The sequence below is a fragment of the Lepus europaeus genome, chromosome 11 (genome assembly GCF_033115175.1).
Source record: "Lepus europaeus isolate LE1 chromosome 11, mLepTim1.pri, whole genome shotgun sequence".
In the NCBI taxonomy this organism is placed as follows: Eukaryota; Metazoa; Chordata; class Mammalia; order Lagomorpha; family Leporidae; genus Lepus; species Lepus europaeus.
This window is the reverse complement of record NC_084837.1, coordinates 89,097,913-89,122,327: the sequence shown is the minus strand read 5'-3', so window position 1 is coordinate 89,122,327 and position 24,415 is coordinate 89,097,913. Positions and strand designations below refer to the sequence as shown.

The following is a 24,415-nucleotide window of genomic DNA, read 5'->3' as shown; positions in this document are numbered from 1 at the left end:
TGCTAATGTGGGCGCTCTCTGCGAAGCTGAAAGTGATAAGTATACACAAAACTTCCTTCCGAGAAGCCTGCAGCGCTGGACTTGGGATTTGCTGATGGATTAGGCTGACAAAAATCCATGATTTCTTGCTGCTATTTTTTCTTTCTACATTTAATAGTATTTATTTACAGCATCCTGATGGCACTTTTAAACATTGATTGATTGGAGAGGGAGCGAGCGTACTCCTATCTGCTGGTTCACTCCCCGAGTGTCCACAGTGGCCGAGATGGGCTGGGCTGAATCAGGGACCTTAGAAGTCAGTCTGGTCTTCCACCTGGGTGGGGGGGACCCTGCTGAGTTGTCACCTGCTGCCTCCCATAGTGCAAATCAGAGCCCGGACTTGAACTCAGGCACTCTGTTCTAGGACGTGGGCATCTGAGCCAGCATCTTTTTTTTTTTAAGTTACAGAGAGAGGGGGGGAGACAGAGAGAGATGTATCTTCCATCTGCTGGTTTACTCCCCAGATGGCCCCAACGGCCAGGGCTGGGCCACAAACCAGGAGCTTTTTCCTGGTCTCCCATGTGGGTGGCAGGGGCCCAAGCACTTGGTCCATCCTGCGCTGCTTTTCCCAGGCCAGAAGCAGAGCAGCCAGCGTTGCAGGCGGTGGCTTTACCTGGTACACATGCCACCGCACTGGCCCCCTGAGCCAGCGCCCTAACCAGTACACACCCACTCCTAGACATTTCCATCTGGAAAAAGGAATCCCTAGGGAATAATCAGGCAGCGCCCATTTCACCTGCATCTCTGTTACATCTCGTCCGAGAATGAGCACGCATACAAGTGAGAGCCCACGAGAGGACACGAGCTGGGATGCTCGGCTTCTCTGTCCTCTCGGCCAGCGAGCCTGGCGTTCGTCGTAACCACTTGTGCTACTGCTCTTCGCTCCCGTGTTAGGGAGCAGCACGCCGGTCTCCAGGCATTTTTTGTTTAAATACTGGCTGGGGTCATCAGTGAAATGAAGTTTGGTCCTCATTTACCTCGTCCCAGCAGTGGGCTTGGCACGCAGCTGCAGAGCGGCTGGGGCTCTGCTTATTTAATCCAGCATCCCTTCCTGAGCGGCGCTGTGACTCTGACTTCAACGACTCCACTGGGCTTTGCCGGCATTTCGGTGCTGTATCGCGGAGTCTGCAGACAGCGCGCGCGGGCAAGCCTGAAAGGAGGCCACGCACGCCCGCGGGCCAGGTGTCTTCACCGCAGCCAATGAGGCAGCAGCACCAGCGACGGGCCAGGTCCATTTCAGAGCCACAACGTGAGCTTGGCGGTGAAGCTCATTTTTCAGGGACCTTAATTAGCTCATCGTAACGCCGCGAGTGAGAGCGTGTCCTTTTTGCACAATCTCCCTTAGGATAATGTTCTGACACTGAATCAGACTCTCAAAAGAAAATACATCGCCAAATTCTCCCAGAGCTGCCTGGTCATTCTAGGACTTGGGTGCGTATGTTACACCCATAGGAACCTGAGCTGCTGCTGCTGCTACTGCTACTGCTGCTTTTTTTTTTTTTAAATGTATATATATATATATATATATACACATATATATACACATATATATATATTTGAAAGGCAGAGTTACAGAGGCAGAGAGAGAGAGAGAGGTCTTCCATCTGCTGGTTCACTCCCCAAATGGCCTCAAAGGCTGGAGCTGAGCCCATCCAAAGCCAGGAGCCTGGAGCTTCTTCTCCCTCGCAGGTGTAGGGGCTCAAGCACTTGGGCCATCTTCCACTGCTTTCCCAGGACATAACAGAGAGCTGGATTGGAAGTGAAGCAGCCGGGACTTGAGCCAACACCCACATGGGATGCCAACACTGCAGGCCAGGGCTTTACCTGCTATGCCACAGCACCAGCCCCAGAACCTGGGCTTCTTATCTCGGGAGTAACGATGCCCCCGGTGTGTGCTGAGTATTAAAAGTTGCGATGAATAAAAGTGTCTAGGATGGGGTCACGTATCTAATGAGTGCCCAGCAAATGCTCTGCTACATGCGCAAGTGGAAAATGGAAAACTTTAACATTCGGAGAAATATCCCCCCTGCAATCAGAGTAGAAAAGAATTCGACCTGGCCAGCTCTTCTGTTTTATGTGTCATGCGTGGTGGTCAGAAGACGAAAGAATCCGACCAGAATCCACATTAAGGATGGGCACAGCTGGAAGACAGCAGGAGCGACGTGCCCCGGAAGGACACAGGAATTAGTGATGGATCCAGAACTGGAACCCAATATAAACGCCGAGTATTCTCCTAACGAGGTCTGTTAGTGTTGTTTGAGGTTATGGTGTTTCAAAAGTCTCCCTTTGAGAAACTTGAAAAAACAGTTCTCTTTTTATGCTTTACTTATTTTTTTTTCCTTTCCTTTTTCCTTTCTTAACATTCTACTTTAATTTAATCCATATGGAGTTGTCTTTGGTATGAGACGCAAGGTTAGGATTCAACTTCACGCTTTGTTTCCAGATCGTCTGCCAAGTGACTCAGCACCATCCATGCCCCACGTCCTCCCTTTCCCACTGATTCACCGTGTTGCCTTTCTTACATTCTAAGTTATTGTTTATGCAAAGATCCATAACTGTGCTTGCTCTGCTAGTCTGTTGATCTGTTAATTTTTCTAGCCATAGAGTGTGATTGTAATTATTTGTAATCTCATCATATGTTTTAGCAAATGGTAGGAAAAGTTCATCTTCATTAATCTTCTTTAGGAAAACAATAACGCTTTTTGCCCACTTACACTTCAACATGTTATGAACACTGGCAAGTGGAAAAGAATGAATATTTCATGCAAACCAAATCAAAACCATATGAATCTGGATTGGAATTGCATTAGATAGAAAGATTAATGTGGGAAGAACTGGCGTGCTTATTACATTTTTTCATTTAAGGAATATGATATAGCTTTTCATTTATTTGCCTATTTTATCACTCATTAAAATTTTGAAGGCTTTTGGAGTTTTCTTCATGTAGAAAATGTTTTAAATGTTAATAATATTACTAGGTGCATTTTGATGTGAGAGAGTGAGAGAGAGACTGCTGTTCAATTATTAAGCACATACACACAAACCAACAGCAAATTTATACTGAATTCTGACCAGGTCACATACTGTGCTTGAAGCTGACATCTGGGGCCTGCCTGCAAAGGGACTTAACAATCTAGTTGGAAAGCTGTCCACCTTAAAAATACCAGCTCTGTTGGCCGGTGCCGTGGCTCACTTGGCTAATCCTCCACCTGTGGCCGGCACCTCAGGTTCTAGTCCCGCTTGGGGCGCCGGATTCTGTCCTGGCTGCTCCTCTTCCAGTCCAGCTCTCTGCTGTGGCCCAGGAAGGCAGTGGAGGATGGCCCAAGTGGAGTGCTTGGGCCCTGCACCCGCATAGGAAACCAGGAGGAAGCACCTGGCTCCTGGCTTCGGATTGGCATAGCATATCGGCCGTAGCAGCCATTTGGGGGGTGAACCAATGAAAGGAAGACCTTTCTCTCTGTCTCTCTCTCTCTCTCTCTAACTCTGCCTGTTTAAAAAAAAAAAACAACTCAGCTCTGTGGCAAGAGTTTGGCACGGTGGTTAAGATGCCACTTGGGACACCCGCTTCCCATATTGGAGGGCCTAGGTTTGAGTCCCAGCTCTGCTCCCAACTCCAGCTTCCCACTAGTATGCACCCAAGAGGTAGCAGTAACTGGTTCAAGTAACTGGGTCCCTGCCACCCTTGTTGGAGATTCAGACTGAGTGCCCAGCCCCATTGTTGCAGACATTTGAGTAATGAAATAGTGGATGGGAGAGCTGTGGCAATCTGTCTGTCTCTCTGCTTAAAAAACAAAAACAAACAAAACCCACAGCTGCTCTTCAGGTCAAAACCACCACTCTCTGAAAGTTAGCCGGAATGTGGTGTAGAATAAGGATTAAGAACGCCAGCTTGGAAGTCAGACTGGCTGAATTTGAACTCAACCCTTTGAGTTTCAGCTGTGCGACTTTGGGCAAGGCTTATTTAACTTTTTTGCCTCCATTTCCCCAAGGTAAAATGAAAGCAGGACTAGTAGTTCACCTCTTAGGGTTGTTGTAAACATGAGATAATCCATGTAACATGTACTGGATGCCCAATCAGAGAAGCCCTCAGGAATGTTCAGCAGATACGCAGTATTTCCTGAACAGCTGGCACGTGCCTGGAGCAGAAGCACAGCTGGGGGCTGCACACATGAAAGGTTAGAACAAGGAGGCTGCGGGAGGACGGTCTTGCCCTCTAGTGAGGGCTGGGCTCTGCACCTGAAACCTGAAGCTACGGGGAGACAGAAGACTGAATCCAGGAAGCAGGCACTTCCGCTGGGATCTCCACGTTTGGATGAAATGGTGATGCCCTAGGTAACAGGATTACAGTTCAAAGATCCTTTGCTGGAAAAGTCACACCCCTACCCACACCTGCCAAATTATGGCCTTGTTACACTAACCTAGTGTTAGGCAGAGAGCACACATTACAAAGGGTAGAGAAGTGGATGCTGGCGTAATGTTTTCTTGGATCATTGCTTGCATTTACTTTAAAACCCCTCCTGAGAACCTTCTACAAGGGCTGCCCTATCTTACGTTAGAACTGGAAAGGGGCATTTTGGAACCCAGCGAAGAGTCTTCTTAGGAACCATCTGTGGTTAGGTCCCCAGGCAAGTTCCTGTGGGATCCTGGTCCAGCTGAATCCAATCTTGGCACACGGCCGGCCATCTCACCAGCCTACCAGGAGGAAGGAGGATTCTACTGGTCTCAGTGGCTCCTAGTGGCCTGGGTATTGGTGCTCAGGCAGAGATAAGGGAAGCAGGGTTTCTTACCAAGAAATCTCCCCCAAATCCTTCTCACCTCTTTCCTTTCTTTTCTCCTCCTGATGCATCCTGTTTATGCCAGTCCAGGTTTCTTTCATCTTCTGGACAATATAATTATTTAGAGAGGAAGCACAGACAGTACCACCTCCCACCCCAACTAGCAGTTAAAAGTTAAATTAGGGGCCAGCACTGTGGCTTAACAGGCTAATCCTCCGCCTTGCGGCGCTGGCACACCGGGTTCTAGTCCCGGTTGGGGCACCGGATTCTGTCCCGGTTGCCTCTCTTCCAGGCCAGCTCTCTGCTATGGCCCGGGAAGGCAGTGGAGGATGGCCCAAGTGCTTGGGCCCTGCACCCGCATGGGAGACCAGGAGAAGCACCTGGCTCCTGGCTTCGGATCAGCCACAGCGGCCATTGGAGGGTGAACCAACGGCAAAAAGGAAGACCTTTCTCTCTGTCTCTGTCTCTCACTATCCACTCTGCCTGTCAAAAAAAAAAAAGTTAAATTAGAAAAATAGACCCCTGATCAATGTGGTCAGCTCTGTGGAAAAGGTGATTTACAGACACCTTCTAAAGAAGAATGCTGTCTAATTAGTGCAATCGAATACACAAGACATCAGCTAGTAGTGTTTTATAGTAGGTAATTAGTAAAGAGGAAGTCAATGATTAAGAATACAGGCTGGTGCCAGCGCTGTGGCATAGTGGGTAAAACCACTGCCTACAGTGCCGACATCCCATATGGGCGCCAGTTTGAGGCCCTGATGCTCCACTTCCCATCCAGCTCTCTGCTACGGCCTGGGAAAGTAGTAGAAGATGGCCCAAGTGCTTGGGCCCCCTGCACCCACGTGGGAGACCCAGAAGAAGCTCCTGGCTTAGGATTGGAGCACCTCTGGCCATTGCAGCCAATTGGGGAGTGAACCAGCAGATGAAAGAGCTCTCTCTCTCTCTCTCTCTCTCTGCCTCTCTGTAGCTCTGCCTTTCAAATAAATAAATAAATCTTAAAAAAAAAAGAAGAACATAGGCTGTGGCTGGGTGTTGTGGTGCAGTGGGTTAAGCCACCACTTGGGACACCCACATCCCATATGTGAGTGTTTGGGTTTGAGTCCTGCCTCCACTTCGAGTCCAGCTTCCCTGGGAGGCAGAAGGTGATGGCTCAAATACAGTGACCCTGCCACACAAGTGAGATCAAGATGGGGCTCCTGGCTCCTGGCTTTAGCCTGGCCCAGCCCTGGCTGTCTGCAGACATTTGGGGACTGAACCTGTGGATGGAAGATCAATTGTACTCTCTTTCTCTCCCTGTCTCTCTTTACCTTTCAAATAAACAAATGAAGCTTTTAAAAAAGAACATGGGCTAATCCTCTGCCTGTGGTGCCGGCACCCCAGGTTCTAGTCCCAGTTGGGGCCCCGGATTCTGTCCCAGCTGCTCCTCTTCCAGGCCAGCTCTCTGCTGTGGTCCGGGAAGACAGTGGAGGATGGCCCAAGTGCTTGGTCCCTGCACCCACATGGGAGACCAGGAGGAAGCACCTGGCTCCTGGCTTCGGATCAGCGCAGCATGCCAGCTGTAGCAACCATCTGGGGAGTGAACCAATGGTAGGAAGACCTTTCTCTCTGTTTCTCTCTCACTGTCTAACTCTGCCTGTCAAAAAAAAAAAAAAAGAAAAGAAAAGAAAAGAAAAGAAAAGAAAAAGAAAAAGAAAAAAAAGAACATGGGCTCTAATATCAGGTTTTGCATCTGGGTTTTATCACTTATTAATTGTATGAAGGAACTTCACAGGTGAGGTCATTTCAATGTTAAAAGCCCTGGTTGCCCCTCTTCCAGGCCAGTTCTCTGCTGTGGCCCGGGAGTGCAGTGGAGGATGGCCCAAGTGCTTGGGCCCTGGACCCCATGGGAGACCAGGAGAAGCACCTGGCTTCGGATCAGCGTGGTGCGCCGGCTGCAGCGCGCCAGCCACGGCGGCCACTGGAGGGTGAACCAACGGCAAAGGAAGACCTTTCTCTCTGTCTCTCTCTCTCACTGTCCACTCTGCCTGTCAAAAAAAATTGAGATCCCTGCAGAATTTTTTCCAGAATATGCATTTTCTATGAACTTGTTGAAGCCTCCTCATTTGGCTGGAGCAAGTAACTTAATCCCTCTTAGCTGACGTTCCTGCACCAGTCAGACGGGGGAGGGGGATGTCACTCATTCCACTGGGATTAATGTGAGCTCAGCACAGCACAACGTCACTCACACGGTCAACCCCAAGCGGGCAGGAGCTATTTATTATAATAAATCTCCGAATCAGAGTCTGAGCGTCTCAGTACCCATGGGGATGGACTCGAACCCCTGTGGCGGGTGCAGCTTTGGACTAGAAATGTGTGAAGACTGTCCATGGCACTAATTACCCGTAGTCAGTTTCCCTGTTCACTGAGCCGCCTTCTACCTGGGCTCTCAGTGTGGCTTTCTAACAAGGGTAGAATACATGCATCGGAGCAGGCTGAGGGCAAGCACTCTGGCCTGATCTTGATCACTATGCATTAGTAGCATTCTAGTTTACGCATCAATCTCTTATGAGTTCATCTGTACCAAAGAGATCAATCAATGTTGACAAAACCAAGGCTCTTATCCTATAAAATCAAGGGTCAGACCTTGGGTTGCACTAATGTAAGGAACGGTGCTCCAGGGGGCTTGACGCTGCCGGCCAGCTCCCTACGCGACACCCATATGATCACACCTAAAAACCATTCCTCCTCCTGTTTCTAAAGCAGGGATGAAAATTGTTGGCATGCAAGGCAGGTATTGCTCAGAGATGACTCTTTATTTAAAAAAAAAATTATCTGAGCAAGCACTTAAAAAACAAGAGAGGTCACACAAAAATTACGAATATCCATTTCTAGGCTTCTTTTGAAAATCCAGCTGCCATGGGGCCAGCGCCGTGGCTCACTTGGTTAATCCTCCGCCTGTGGCACCGGCATCCCATGTGGGCGCCAGGTTCTAGTCCTGACTGTTCGTCTTCCAGTCCAGCTCTCTGCTGTGGCCCGAGAAGGCAGTGGAGGATGGCCCAAATGCTTGGGCCCCTGCACCCACATGGGAGACCAGGAGGCACCTGGCTCCTGGCTGCAGATCAGCGCAGCACGCCAGCCATAGTAACCATTTGGGGAGTGAACCAATGGAAGGAAGACCTTTCTCTCTGTCTGTCTCTCTCTCTCTCACTGTCCAACTCTACCTGTCAAATAAGAAAAGAAAAGAAAAGAAAAGAAAAAGAAAATCCAGCTGCCAAGGGCTGGAGCAGGACTGGCTGCCCCCTACAGGGAGGCCCCCTCTCCTGGGCTCTGCACTCCAGGACCGGACCTGGACTTCAAGCCCAGGCACCTCAGACCCCCCTCTAACCGGCATGGCCTCTGCGCACCTGGACGCGAGTGGGATTTTAAGAATGCTTTGCACATTTTCTAAGGATTTGTACTTTTTTTTTTCCAAGGGAGAAGAAGCCTGGAAGTCAAAAGCTCATCTCATGAACACTTTTCCTTTGGTTCCCACTGAGCACAAAGGGATGCTAAGCTAGTAAACACACCCATATTTTGGGAAACGCTTGGGATTCGGTCTCCTGGGCGCTTCTGTGTGTGAGCCGCTGGGGAGCATGAGGGAGTTGGTGGGAGGTACAGCTGGAGGAGGGGCCCACATTGACCCACACTGAGGCTGGGAATTGTCAGCGGAGGCAGGGGTGGAGTGGGGGCGGGCAGAACATGTTTGTGCGATTAGCCACTTCTCTTCTGCGCTCTTCTTTTCTGCTACCACTACGCTTTCCCCAACAAGTCCTTCTCTGGGCTACCGTGGTAGGGAGAGGGGAGACACGGGAATTGGGACGGGGGTGACAGGTGGAATCCCGAGTAGCAGCAGTGGGTACTCAGCATTAGGACAGAAAAGTAGAGGAGCTGAGAGCAGACGTCAGCCACCCAGCTAGCCTGGCCCGCTCTGGGTGGCCATTCACAGGAAAGGGACTGAGAGCCGTGAGCCGATGGCCAGGGCGAGGCGCTGCCCATACAGCTCTAATTAGACAGCTTCGTGAACATCCAACACATTTAAGGAGCTAATGCTATTCAACAAAGTGCTATTGCTTTCTAGCCAAAGGGAGAGGAAATAACGCGTAAAAAGCGTCCAGGACACCAGGGCACGGAGAACGTTCAGCGGAGTTCTGAAGCGGCTGGAGAAATGATCCAATTTCCGGAGATGTCTGCCTTAAGCCCTTCCTTTCAGGGTCCGGACTGGGAGGACAATTAGATTTCAGTGGCCCGCTCAAGGCCGTCCATCACTTGGCCCTCCGCACCCAACTACCTCATTGAGCTTTTCCCTTTGTAGAAGTTCAAGGCGATGACGCAAAGCTCTAAGCCATCCGTCCTTGCTCTCGTTATTCACCTCTGCCTTCACTTGTCTTGTGCCAGTATTTAAAAGGCACAGGAAAGGTTAGCCAAGCAGTTGAGAAGCTGCCCGGGGTGCAGACATCCCATACTGGCTGGTGTACCCAGCTTTGAGTCCCAGCTCTGGCTCCCGCCTCCAGCTTCCTGCCAGTGCACACCCCGGCAGGCAGTGGTGATGGCTCAAGTAACTGGGTTCTTGCTACCCACATGGGAGACTGGATTGAGAGTCTGTCTTTCAGCTTTAGTTTGCTCCAGCCCTGGTTGTTGTGAGCATTTGGGGAGTGAACCAGGAGACAGGAAATTCATTCTCTCTCTCTCTCTCTTTTGTGATGAATTAAAAAAAAAAAAAAAAAAACTTTTAAAAGGCACACCATCTCTCCTTCAGCCATGTCCATCCATTCCTCGAAGGCCTAGCTGGGGGCTGGCCTCCACCCAACAGGGATACCGGTCACTACTTTGTTTCCCTGTTCCGTAAGGCACCAGCTCAGCCTGCATCTGCAAGCCACACAATCAGGGTTTCAGCCTGTCGACGGCTCTGAACAAGCCCATTGTCTTCTCAGCATGCCGATGAGGAATCTCAGGTTTTAGAGACTAAGGGACACGTGACTCAGTTTATAGCAAGGGCAGAAAACAGACTGCAGCCCAAGTCTTCTGCCTCTCGGGGCATGGTTATTTCCACGCAAGTACAAATGGCTGTTTTCGGACTTCTTAGTTGCCGGCCGCAAACAGATTCATTTGGAGAAATGGAAATTTTAAAAATCTGGTATCTTGGAGTCATTCTGCCCCAGTGTTCTAGCCTGACGAGAGGGCTACCCTCCAAGTCTACACGACCCCCGTGATTCAGAGGCTATGCCTTGAAAGAAATAAGAATGAATCACTCTAGTCAATGAGCACGTATTTCTGCTCTACCAGAAAGGATTTAACAGGCTGGGAATGTATACTTGGATTCAGGTACAGTTTAAGGGACAGTGGGTTAGACTACTGGAGAACACAGCAATAATATTCATTCATCTCAAGGACCTCTCAGCAGATAATTAACCTGGGCCATGATCAAAACAATGCTATTAGGTCCGTTTCTCTTGTGGCTAATGCTGTTGTGCTACTTGCTGTAGTAGTCTCCCTCGGTTTCGTTGTAAGTAGAATGCTCCCTACTATAATATCCTAAGTGCTCCATTTTTCTCCTTGCAATAGAAAAGCACCAGCAGTCAGATAAAAGCATGAGAGTGCATATTTTTACTCGCAAAGCTGCAACTCTTACGACAATCTAGATAGATCCACTCTATGGTAGGTTTTCCACACCAACAACCAAGAGATGCGGGTATTCTATTCATAAAGAAGACAGGGGTTTAGGGTACTTCTTTGTTCTGGATGTTTGTGTGAGAGAAAAGATCTGCTGCAGGGGGTTCTGATTTTGGTGGGTTCATGACCCCTCTGCCAGTTCACTGGACCCCTTCTTAGAATAATGTGTTTAAGAAATGCAAGAAACACACGGGACCTGATAACATTGAAATGTGGTTTTACCCGCAGACCCCTTGTTCCTTAAACCTACTACTCTGGTGAGTCAGCCTCTCCGTCTGCCTCACTTTGGGCTCTTCCCAGTGGGATTATCACAGTAGAGACACTGTCTCTTAACGCTACTCAAGTTCAAAGCCCACGGCACACAGTGAAGAGTGACTCACCGGAGGGAGCAGCTGAGCTCCGGAGGCAGGTGGCTGCTGACCTGGGATGATTTCAGAGCAGGGCAGAGGCTCTCTGCCTGGCTCCCCCAATTCCTCCTCTCTCTGTCCGCTCATGCTTGAAATCCCCTAATAGAGCCTCACGCCTTTGTTTTAATTAAATAGAGGATTCGCTCTTGTTAAAAAATAAACACCCAAGGGAGAGGTAATACCCTACGCCAAAGATTGTCAAATTTATTTCCAGCAGGAGAACCTGCTTTTCAGATGCAACCTTAAATAGAATGCTGATATGTAAACAAGTGCAAGTTTTATAAGAATTCAGCAGAATTTTACATGTTGAATTATAAATAAATATAATAGGTAGTACATCTATAGTACATTTATAGCATATATTCATATTACACATTAATTATGTAAATATATTTCCATAAACTACTTATAGAAGTGTAAATCAACAATAGAAACAATGAGGCCACTTTGATGAAAGCAAATTATGAAATCAGGAGTTATAAATAATAACTGTAGTTTTACATCCATCACAGCACATAATTTATTTATGTACTTTATTTTGCCCGCACAAAACGGAGAAAATCTCAACATGAACAGGGGAGTAATTTCAAATCAGCTAACAATTTTTGTGATGGCATTTATAATCTCGGGGTTTTCTTTGACCAAAGTGATAAAGACATTTAAAGAGCAGCAGGAATTCTTTGTTTCAATGTAGAATCACAAGCGGTATCTAACAGCTCTCATGTTCCTCAACAACTACGAATTGGTAGGTAAGCACCTAATTAGAGGAGATTTTGACCAATGGATTTCATAATTGCTTTGATTCTTAACCCTCCTTGCTCATTATATAATGTTAGGCAAGTAGTTTAATCTTAGTGTCATTTTTATCATCTGTAAAATTTACACAAATGGCACCTACTTTAAGAATATAAGAACTTAATGCACTTACCACAGTGTCTAACACACTAAGTAAATACTATTATTACTGAAGGGCTCAATAACCAAAAATACTTCTCAAATGTGTCATGTGACATTTTAAAAAGGGCTACCACATCCCATTTAAACTTACTTGTAGATATCTTAGCACGATCCTCTTTCCAGATATCCACTCAGAGTTTCAAAACAATCTAATTTTATTTTGGCATGTTGAGTCCAAATTTTGAGCTGATTTTTTATTGTTGACTTCTACCTGCAGTTGGGGACAAAGTGACATTGCCACCCTACACTGCCAAAGGAAGGCTGCATAGCTCATTTCAAATCACGTAAGAACCAACCCAAACTGCAACTGAGCAGTGAAGCCATGCACAGGCTGTATTATTGTGATGTCACATGTACTACCGTAATGTACAGCTGACTATTATGCTGTGCCAAACGCACACAAAGAGGACTTGCCTGGCTTTTCATGGAGGGTGGCATACCTGTGTTCAAATACTAACCCCAGTTAACGTTTATTGGATGTTCAGTGGGGGTCATGCACTGCTTGAAGCCCTTTTCACATCATTTAATCTTCATTATAAGAAAAATATATTCATTTATTTGAAAGACAGGGCAACAAAGAAAGATGGGGACACACACACACACACACACATCTACCACTGGTTCACTCCCCAAATGCCAGCAACAGTCATGTCTGAGCCAGGTTGGAGTAAGAAACTCCAAACTGGTCTCCCACATGGGTGGCGGGAGCCCAAGAACTTCAGCCATAATCACTTGTCTTCCCAGGTGCTTTAGCAGGAAGCTGGATTGGAAATAGAACAGCCAGGACTTGAACCAGCTCCCATATGATATGGGATGCTGGGTAGTAGAACTGACTAAGCCACAATGCCAGCCCCCAATCTTCATTTATTTGTGTGATTATTACAAGAGAGTACATGAACAGATCAGAATTTCAAAATATGAGCAGTACAAAGACAGACCTGGTAAGAAATATCTTTAGGGAGCAGGAATTTGGCCAAGTGTGAAGCTGCTGCTTGTGACCCCTGCATCCCATATTGGAGTACCTGGCTTCCCACTAATGTACACCTGCGAGACAGCAGCTAGCACCCAAATTGATCCTCTGGCTGAAACTCCTTGTACTACCTCAGACTGCTACCCTGTCTAGCTTTCTCCATTTGATCAACCTGAAAAGTGAGAATGGGTGGGCCACTGGCAGGAGCCAGAGTGTCTCACCAGGCAAATCCTATCAGATGGCCCAACAGGAGGATGCCTTGTGCAGCCATCCTATCACGGGCCAGTGGCATCATTACTTCACTTGCCATATAGCTTCAAGGTAGAGCCTGGACAGACTGGGAGGGGACGGTGACCAATTGGTTCCCTTCTTAATGCCTAGAATATGAAAAACATGGTTTGGTGCAGTTGGAGGGGTCGAAGAACCAACAAACAGACCAGACAAGGTCCCTGTCCTCCTACCTGTGTGGAGACAGAGGCATCGTTATATGAAATATTAACTGTTCCATCGCGGAAGGAGCCTCCACAGCACTCTGGTTCCCGCCCTCGGTCCCTATAACCGCCCGTCACAGTGCAATGTGTGTGAGAGCTGTCAGCAGACAAGCCTCAGATTTTCAGACCACTTCTTTGTACCAGGACCTTAAGCACTCTGCTCAGCGCTTTGCAACATCTCATTTAAGTTTCAACACAAACCTCCAAGACTCATGCTCTCGTTAGGGACGTTATGCAGGAGGAAATGGGGCCTGTTTCTAGTGATCCCCTGCTGGTCAGGTTCCACACCTGGCAGCCTGACCCACAATCACTCTGCTAAGAGCTGAACAGCGCTGTGAGTTCAACACAGGCTTGGTCTGGGAGTACCTACAGCGGAACTCCATCTAGGTCTCCCATGTGGGTGGCAGGACTCAACTATTTGAGCCACCACAGCTGCCTCCCAGGGTCTGTGCATTGGCAGGAAGCTGGAGTCAGGAGCTGGAGACAGGGACTGAATTCAGGCACTCTGATATGAGGTGATACGAGCCTCTTAGCTGGAGTCTTAGCTACTAGAGTAAACACACGCCCTTGGAGTCCATGCTGAGCCGCTCAGCATTGTGCATTGTGTTAAGCTGCCTCTTCAATGCTGGCATCCCGTATTGGGGTGCCAGCTAGAGTCCGGTTCCTCTGCTTCTGATCCAGCTCCCTGCTTATGCACTTGGGAAGGCAGCAGATGATAGCCCAAGTACTTGGGCCCCTGCCACCCATGTGGGAAACCTAGATGGAGCTCTTGGTGCCTTGCTTTTGGTTGGTCTAATCCCAGCATTGAGGTCATTAGGGGAGTGAACAGCAGATGAAAGATCTCTCTTTTGCAAATAAATCAATCAATCTTAAAGAAAAAAAAAAATGTGCCCCTACAGCTAGATGTTTCTAGGGACGTTGTCTGATGAGGGTTTAGACTCTAATCACCTCTTCCCACTCCCACAGCAAGGGGCCGTGCACCAGTCAGTGTCACGTCCCATCCTTCCGCTTTCCCCGCACTCCACACCAATGCAGAACTGATCAGCGACGCCTCCCGGCAATGCGACATCACCCCCGCCACCAGCCCTGCTGCCATACTGGGGGATGCACTCTACAGGCTGGACACGAAGTCATTGTTTCTTTGGGAAACTCCTCCCGAGCCACCTGGACAGAAGCTCCCTGGGAGTGAGAGCAGTCAGGATGCTGCTGCAACGTCGCCATCCTTGGTTAATGACTGTGTGTCATAAATAGGATATGGCATTTTGGAATGTCTTTAAAGCTATTGCCTTTTGTTCAACTAATTTAATTTACCAAATGCTCCTGGGAAAAAGGAGGGGGACCAAGATGCTGACTCCACATTTCCTGAAAAACCCCACATTTTCTTTTTAAGCTGCTCTCTAAGAAATTACATCCGATTGCTGTCTGCTGTCTCCCTCCAACTCTACCTCTGTCAAAATCCTGCCCTGGCAGGTGCGAGAGAGAATAGATGCAGAACTTGAGTGAATACCCACATCTGTTTTTGGAAAAAGGGAACAGAAGCAGCACAGAAGGAAGTAAAAGAGGTAATTGCTGGCTTGAACTACAATACATTTTACTTGTGGGCAGAGGGCCAGCTTATGGCAGGAGGACTACGCAGGCCCAGCTTATTGGAATGCAGGGGTGGGCCTCCGCTCTCGTCCAGAGACAGCTGTAAACCAGCAGCCCATAGCATCGCAATCAGGCGCCGAGTTTTGTCAAGGAATGCTGATATGTACAGAAGCAGCCCTGTCTGCTTCAGCGGCACCCCTGCCTGGTGAGATGACAGTCAATCTCTGATTCCAGATGACAAGGACTGGATAAAAACTTAAAACAAATGGCGACCTTTCCAAAGATTAATTTGTTTACCAACAAAATGTTCCCTCTTTGTCATGTGAGATGGGGGTGACCTTCACTTTCCCGGATGCAGGCTGGAGGGATGCTGACTGTAGTCATCTGTTAACTCTGTCTCAGCAATTACTCCCTTTTTTATTTTTAGTGACAAGAAGGCTTTATTAATTCACTCGGCTTCTTGTTATGGTTTATAAATGCAACTAGCTCATTCTGAATTACTGCAGTGTAACATCAATTTGTTTAAATCTAATTCTGCTACCGTTGCCAAATTATGTTGTGACTGTAATTGTGGCCGTGTGCATGGGCTTCAAACACAATCGTGTCTTAACATCGTCCTTCCTTCCACAGCCCCTGCAACCCCCCCACCCCTGATTTCTGGTACTGCTTCTAATCATTTGACATTAACGCAACTGCCTCGCTCTCCATTACTTTACCATTTCAGAAATGCAAGTGCTTTCCGTGAGAGATGACTACACACACCCCAAGTGAAACAGTAAAGAATGAAACCATGATTTGTGAAGTGTGCTCGCTCCCCAACTAAGTTAGTGCAAAACACTGCATAACATATGACTCATAAAATCTAGAAATCATAATAGTATTAAATTCAACCTCATGAATAAATAAAAGATTCTAAGTTTACATTGCATTATATATTTATTTATTTGGAAAGTGGGACCAAAGCACTGGTATAATTCTACAGCAACTCATATCTTGCCAAAAAGAAAAATGTTTTTATGATTCTTTTCTAGGTCATAACAGTTATAATCAGGGTTATTTGTGCAGCAATTCAAAGCAATGTTTTGTTTGGCTATTTTGTTATGCATTCATAATCGTTCTTTTAAAATTCATGTTCACAGATACATGATTCCAGCCTTTTAAGAAACCGTTTTTATCTTTACAAAAATAAATCAAAGTCAAATTTTCTGTAGTTCTTTTAAAGTGTTGCATTAGAAGGTCTGAGCTGGAAAGAGACATCAGTGAGCAAATAGGAGCTGCACCAGGAACTCCTTCCTGTCTCCCCGTACCTGTGAGGATCTACTGAAAAATACATAAGGGCTGATCTAAGATCATGAAAAGGTCATCCATGAGTTCCCATTTTCAAACACATTTTTATGAATTCATTTTACATAACAGAATCACAGAAATTAATGAAGACAGTTTTGTGATCTGAGTGTGTGGACAGGCATGGGGGCAAGGTTTCACCACAATGCACTAAAATCGTTGTGCTGGCCTCTTATTGTCAGACAGGGTACACTTTTTCATCAGATAGAGGGTATCAGCTATAGGAACTCATGCTCTACACAGGCTGCACCTTCTGATCTGCTCTGTTGAAAATGACTAAGAGTTTTTACAGGTTTTTGACATGCTGTTCAAGTTGCGTAAGACGGAAGGAAACACGTGGCCCTCGGTCAGCAAATAATAATACCCTTTGAGTGTTTAGGGTTGTTCTAGAAAGCCCTGACCTTGGTGCTGCTGTCCTAATTAGCAGCACATCACACTGCTCGACACACTACTTCAAAATAGTTTCTTAAGTGGCAAATTATGACTGTATTCATCCCCAGATGCTCCGTGTGGTTGTTAAAACCAAGAACCTGAATACTTGTCTCACATGAGTTTTTGCACAATGCTTCTGTTTTATAATTCCAAAATAAAAATAGTGTTTTTCAATTAGTAGCACCCTATAATACAAAATGATAGGGTCAGTTAACGATTTTGATCGAAAGGCCAGCAGTCAGTTGGAGCAAAGTAGACATACTGTCCTTCCCAATCTTAAAATGCTCTAGTGTAGATTCTTATGCCATCATTTTATGAGGAAAAAAAGGGATCATTCATAAATAGATGTATGTTATGCTCTCTATTTGTTGCACAAGACAAAGTGCTTTCTCTAATTTCCATTGCTCAAAATACATGGACACAGTATCTCTAAGGCACTCGGGCTACTTGGAGATTAGAAAAAAGATGCAAGAAATGACTAAGATATTGCCCCCAATTTTGGATATAATTTTAAATTCCCTGTTGCAGTCTGAATCTTCACTCAATTCATAAAGCCAAGCACAATGCCTGGTACATCTAGAGGTTTGCCTTTAAAACACGGATGCTCAACGAAAGTTTGCATGCAACACAGCAGTAGCCTCGGGCTAAGAATCTTCAGCACTCCACCAGCTAAGCCAATATTAATTCTAGATTGAAGAGGAAAACAAACAAGGACAAAAGAGAAATCTGCTTCTGCCTGTGCAGCTAGAGAAATAATATTTTTATTTCGGGGGCTTTGGGCTCATGGGAAACAGATAAAAACCCTTTCACATTATTCACAGTGACATTTTAAATAAAGTTTCAGCAGGAATAAAAATATCTAACTTTCTGGTGATTTCTTAGGCTATAAAAGTAGTTCTATGATAAACTGCTCTTAAACTAAACCTGTTCGAATGACAGAAGGCACGTATAAAGACACTGAAAATATATTTTAGGGTCACACAAGTGAAGAATGCCTAAGTGGGGAATCTGGTGGATTCATCTAAGACACAATTCTGCCAGTGTCAAGCAGCTCTGCATCGAATCCTAAAATTAGTCTCATTTTCAGATTATATTTAAGAGCATTTGAGAGATGAAGTTTAAAAGTACATTTAAGAAGGAGAGATGTCACCTCCGTGTTTTTAGCATTAGAAATTAGAAATTGTTTCTAGCATTAGAAATGATCTTAAATTAAAAAGTTAAAATGAAGGACTACTCTTAATTCTCCCGAGAAAACCTCACGACACAGGAGTCCAAGTCTCGCGTTGGGACACTCTGGCTGCGAGTCCACAGCACACAGAAGGAGCAGGCAGACTCGAGATCCCTCCACGCCCATCTCATCTGATTATGTTCCCCTCTCGTGACTTTGTTGATGGAAAGGGCTAGACCCTGCCTGCTTTAGAGGTAGAGTGATATTCATGAATTCTGCCATTGTCTACACTTATGAGTACGCGAAGTGGATGCCACACTTCTGTTTTCCTTTGATTTGCCTAGCGGTAAGCCTGCTATTTAAAGAAATAAAATACCTACCATTTCTCTATTCTTGTTGTCCAACTGTTTCCTCCTTGTGAAAATGACAGTACTAGATTATTTAGGAGTCTCAAATAAAATAGAGAAATTTGGATGAGCCGCAAATAGATCTTGTAAATTAGGATTGCATTTTTTTAATATATCGTTACTAATTACACACTGAGGGAGAGCCATTCCATCTATTTCACCTCCAAAAAATTCCAAGGACAAAAGGATCCCAATCTTTACTTAACAGCTATGTTACATCTCACAGTACTGACAAATGAAGTTGAATTATTTCAAAAACAAATAGAGAGAGAGCTCATTAAAGCCTCTCGTTACTTACACGTGCTTTCCTCTGATTAATATAAGGCAAACTGATTCCATAGCTGGCATTGACCGCGGCTCGGTGGTGGCTGTTCTCCGGATCCTGCAAGATTTTCATGTCCAGCCCTATCTTTTGCTGAAACAAAGAAACAATTAAACTTTCATGTCGGATGAACAAAAATGCTTACTACCATCCTACATCCTCAGAGGAATATAAAGTTCTTTAAAAATAATTATTTGAATGTAATTCTCCCAGGGGGGGAAATGAATTTGGATCTTTTATTTAGGCTGCGTACATTAGTCCCTTTTATTCACTGGAAAGGGACTTTCTGCAGATTTCTCTACTTATCACATCGCTCACACAAACACATCCTCGGATGCTGCTCATCTTTAAGAAATTAGCGCCAGAGGCGAGCCACGGAGGACAAAGGACCAGAATACCTGCTCTGAGTGTGTGGTTCACTTTCCAGGTCAAGGATTTTGTCTGTGGAATCTATACTACAGACAGACAGGTAGAGGGCTCCCTCGGCCTGCTCATGCGGCCACCTTCCTGCAGGGACACGTACAGGTAAATCTCAGGTTGGACCTGGTCAAAGTTACTGAAGCAAATTCACCTGCTACTCCTCAGAGATTTTGCTCTCCGTGAGAATAATCTAGGCTTTCATTAGAAAAATAAGAGCATCTTGTTCGAATCACTTATTCCTCACATGAAGTGATTCAGATTTAGTTACTTCTGAGATGTTTAAAAATAAAGCACGGGGGGGGGGGGGGGCAGGATCGTGGTGATGGGGAGAGGGTAGGGACTGGACCCTGGACTGCTGTGCCAGACCTTGGGTAGTCCCCTCACCTCTCTGGGAGTCAGTCTTTATTTGCAAAAGGGAGTGGCTGGGTTCGATGGTCTTTTGAGGAATTATCCTAAGCTTGGCATTCAATGATGCGAGGCCGAAAGATAACCTGGCACTTAGGGAATACGGCATTGCCGACAATTTCTGAAATAGTCTGTGATTTTTTTTTCATTGTGATATGATCATACACCATAAAATTCACCCTTTTGAAGTGTGCGGTTCAGTCCCTGCGGCTCAGACTGCATCCCCCCAACTCCAGGACACTTCCTCGCCCCTCATGCGGCCTACTCCCTCCTGCCCTGAACCCCCACCCCGCCCCACCGATGCCGGCAGCCGCTCCCCGCCTTTCTGTCTCTGTGGGTAGAAAACAGTCTGGCCAGCTCACAGAAATGGGACCGTTCCAGAGGCGGCTTCTGAGACTTGTGAATGCAGGGACACTGGGCAACTTTGAAAACGGCTTTCCTTTCATTGTGTGCCTTGGTTCCGAGGAGGATCGGAGGCCCTGGTTAAACCTGTGTGGGAACCAGACCTTTGATCTCGAGCATTCACAAATGGCCTGCGCCTGAGGTCCAAGTCAAGAGGGAGGCCACAGAAACATCTCGGGAATGCAAGCCCTCTAGAGAAGTTATTTCTTAATACTCGTTCCAAAGCTTCCCTTGGCTTTTTTCTTTTCACAGTGTTTTCATAAGCAAATCTCCAAAGAACTGCCCTCAGCCGTCCACTCCGTGGAGCCCAGGCAGGGACACGGGTTGTAACAAGGCATGTCCTGTACCTTTCTCCTTGAGGTACACGTGGTGGTGACAGAAGTGATCCAGTGCCTAATTATAAATGGCTTCCCTCCTGTGGGTAACCCACACTCTCAGCACTACTCCGGGGTTTTCGCAAGGAAACCGGGTGCCTCTTTTATTGAAATTAATACCTGAACATAATTTTTTCCTTCTTAATTAAACTTTCGGAATAATTTCCATTCCACCAAGGATGGGAAAATTGCTAATATGTATTATATCGACTGGATGTGGTTTCTGTAATTAGGGCATTTTGAAAATGTGTGTTCTGGACCACGTGATGATAATAGCTTCATCTATCACGTCTAAGCTTTGTTAGAACTTTTAGATTCCAGGATCCGGGCTCGGCGAACCTCAGCGGTCTTCTGGGCTTCATCACACACCGTCAACTTCGTGTGGCTATCGGGCCAGGGCAGGAAGGAAATGAGAAACATAGAATCGCTGCTAAAACTGGCATCAAAATCTATTTGTGTTTTGCCCATTTTTACATTTCTGTGGTACTGGACACACAAAGTTCCAAAAGAGACATCAGTGGGCAAGTAGAAATCCAACCGAAATGGAGGGTTGTGGTATCAGTTCTTTACTGTTGGCTTCTAATTCCCCACTGGAAGGATAATATTATCGACAGTGTAATATTTGATAATTCAGTGTCAAAGCACATGAATGCCAACATAATAATATGTGGGACACATGATGTAATTTCCCTTTCAAAAACACATATTAAAGGTATCTCTAGGGCCAGCGCCGTGGCACAGTAGGTTTATCCTCCGCCTGTGGCACCAGCATCGCATAGGGGCCCCGCTTCTAGTTCGAGCTGTTCCTCTTCCAGTCCAGCTCTCTGCTGTGGCCCCAGGAAGGCAGTGGAGGATGGCCGAGGTGCTTGGGCCCCTGCACCCGCATGGGAGACCAGGAGAAGCACCTGGCTCCTGGCTTTGGATCAGCGCAGCTCCGGCCATTGTGGCCATTTGGGGAGTGAACCAAGGGAAGGAAGACCTTTCTCTCTGTCTCTCCCTCTCACTGTCTATAACTCTGCCTCTCAAATAAGTAAATAAACAAACATCTTTTTTTTAAAAAGGTATCTATGTTTAAATAATATTGACATATCAAATGGTTTCATTGGCAATTACTACCAAATACATTCAAAACCTGAATTTGTCTTATCAACCATGTATAAAGATGGACAGGAAAAGGTTTCTAAGCATAAGCTGCGTTACCAGACATGGAAATAAGATTTTCCAAGAAAAATAATTATAGATTTAGAAAACAAAAACCAAATTAATCATCCCATTAAGCAGAGAAGCACACTTTGGAAGATGACCATTTTTGACCACTAGTCCAATAAATATCAGAAATCATTCCAGAGATATTTCTTAAATTGGTCAAAAGACAGCAATTGGTGTCATCTATCTTGAGCCACTAAACAGTCTCAACTTCGTATTCTCTCCTTTTGATAGTAATTACAAGCAGATATATCAAATGTGACTCTCATTTAGACTTTGGTTTGTAAGAACAAAAGTTATTATCAGAGCCAATTACTGTTTTACCTACATGGCTGCACAGAAGCAGGGAGCTCAATTTTCATCTCATCAGTGATTTTGTGGTATTTATTTTATGACTATGCCCACAAAGCTATATAAGAAGGAAATAGCTTATGCTATTAAAACTAGGATTGGAATATAAGATGCTAAGGTTTCTCTTAGAAGAACTTCTGAATTAAAAACACTAGGCAGCGTATAATGCCAGCTCCCCAGACATGGGCAGACCATAAAACGACACACATCTGAGCAGTAGATCCCACACAGAGTAATCAAAATTGAAATGCTTCACAAACAAAGTTGAGAGAGGCTATTTACTAAGTTACAGTATTATCAGCATAACATTATTCTCAACAGTGGCTGCTACAAAAACATCTTCTGAAGTGGATATTGCTTAATGTCGTATTCCCACTGGTTAAAGACATCTGCGGTTTAATTTCCAAACCACAGAAAATAAAAATAGGAAGAGAATGCAGTCACCTTTAACACCCACGCGCTCTGACCATCGTGATACATAATGGGAAAAACAATAGGCACCGAATCTCTGTTCAAGCCATACCATCCAGGGTTCCTTTGGAAAGCTGCATAACAACGCCTGCTTCCCAGGGTTGTTTTCGAGGCTGGGGGGATGAATGTGCGGTAAGGTTCTGGTAAATTCTCAAGCACTCTTCAGGAGCCAATGAGGTAGGTGGTGCCACTGACCAAGATATCCTGGCTGCCATGGTCTGACACTCCATGAGCTCTTTTTTTTTTTTTTTTTTTTTTTTTTTTAAGATTTATTTACTTATTTGAAAGAGTTTCAGAGAGGCAGAGGCTGAGAGAGAGAGAGAGAGAGGTCTTCCATCCGCTGGTTCACTCCCCAGTTGGCTGCACTGGCTGGAGCTGCGCCGATCCGAAGGCAGGAGCTGGGAGCTTATTCCAGGTCTCCCATGCAGGTGCAGGGGCCCAAGCACTTGGGCCATCCTCCACTGCTTTCCCAGGCCACAGCAGAGAGCTGGATTGAAAATGAAGCAGCCGGGACTCAAACCAGTGCCCATGTGGATGCTGGCACTGCAGGCTGTGGCTTTACCTGCTATGCCACAGCACCAGTCCCTCTCTTGAGCTCTTCTTAATCTGTCTCCTTCTGTCCCCAAAATTTAAATGGACGAACTGATCCAAAAATTGATAAAAGAAGGAAGCCAAGAGTTATCTGACTTCTCTAGAAAAACTCTCTTTCATAGTTATCAAAGAGTTGCTATGGAAATGCTAAAGGAATGGTAGAATTCTAAAATCAGCACTTTGCAACCCCTAATGAGATAATGCATTTAGGCAAACGTCAGTGTTTGCTAACAGCACTAGGTGAAAACTCGCAGGTACTTTTAGAAAGGACAGGTGGAGCTGATATTACCTGGACTTACGGACTGACCTTATTAAAAGAAAAAAAGCAGCAGCCTCCTGATGGGCTCTAAAAGGAAGGGTACGGCGCCGCCGTAGAAGTATTCCTGGGTCAGGCCACCGTCGGCCGCACTGGCACCCCAAACCTGGGCACCAGTGCCAGTCCTGGCTGCTCACTTCCCATCCAGCTCCCCGCTAATGCGCCTGGGAAAGCAGTGGATGACGTCTCGAGTGTGGGGCCCCTGCCACCCATGTCGGAGACCTGGATGGAGTTCCAGGCTCTGGATTCAGCATGGCTCGGCCCTCGCTATTGCGGTCTTTTGGGGAGCGAACCACCGGATGGGAGATCGAGCTCGCTCTCTGTCACTCTGCCTTTCAAATAAATAAAAAATCTTTTTTTTAAAGAGAGGAGTATCTCAAGGAGCATAAAGTTTAAAAAAAAGAATATTCCTGTCAGAAAATGGAACTTGAATATGATTGAGCTTCCGGATAAAACCATCGGTTTACAACAAATACTAGGGACAAAGAAACTTGTAAAATGACACCATGAGATTGCAATCAGACAAATCCAGATTGTGGGAAGACCTAGATGATAAATGAACTGGTTTCTTCAGCAAATTAATGACATTTTTTAAGTGAGAGAAACTGTCATGGGCAAAATGAGGTACAACTGGGGTGTATGGACCTTGTTTGCAACACGATTCAAACCAAGAGGAGAGAGACAGCTGGGGAAAACTGAACTGGACTGCAACTAGGTAAGATTAATGAGTTGTTGCTAAACCTGCTCGATGCGATAGTGGTTTCAGCCTGTATCCAAGAACATACGGAGGGACAAAATGAGACAATATCTGGGACGCGCTCTAAAAGACTTGGCCCTCGCCCAGAAAAACAAAGGGCCTCGATGAGTTGTGAGATTATGCTGGTAACACCAGTGATGGGGTGCAGTGCTGTCACGCAGCAGGTTAAGCCACTCCCTGTGACACCAGCGTCCTGGTATTGGAGAGCAGGTTCAAGTCCTGGCTGCTCCCTGCTAAGGTGCCCGAGTCTCCGCCACCCATGGAGGAGACCCAGATGGAGCTCCTGGATCATGCCTTCAGCCTGGCCCACACTTGGTTGCTGCAGCCATCTGGGGAGTGAACTAGCAGACGGAAGATCCATCTTTCTCATTGCTCTGCCTTTCAAATAAATCTTAAAAAACAAAAACAAAAACAAAAACAAAAACCCTGATTCATCGTTACTTGGATTTCACCCTATTTTTGTGCCTGTTCAAAAACTTTTTTTTTAAAAGAGGGAGATCTTCCACATTGGTTCACTCCTCAAATGCCCACT

The 24,415-nt window shown here is 46.1% G+C and overlaps 1 protein-coding gene across 1 annotated transcript in view; it reads right to left on the bottom strand.

Moving 5' to 3' along the window:
• IQCH (IQ motif containing H) overlaps positions 1-24,415 on the bottom strand; it is a 218,024-nt gene that overhangs the window by 147,546 nt on the left and 46,063 nt on the right. The window contains exon 5 of the mRNA XM_062204812.1: positions 18,567-18,683. Coding sequence (XP_062060796.1) covers positions 18,567-18,683 — 117 coding nt within the window. The remainder of the gene's footprint in view (positions 1-18,566; positions 18,684-24,415) is intronic.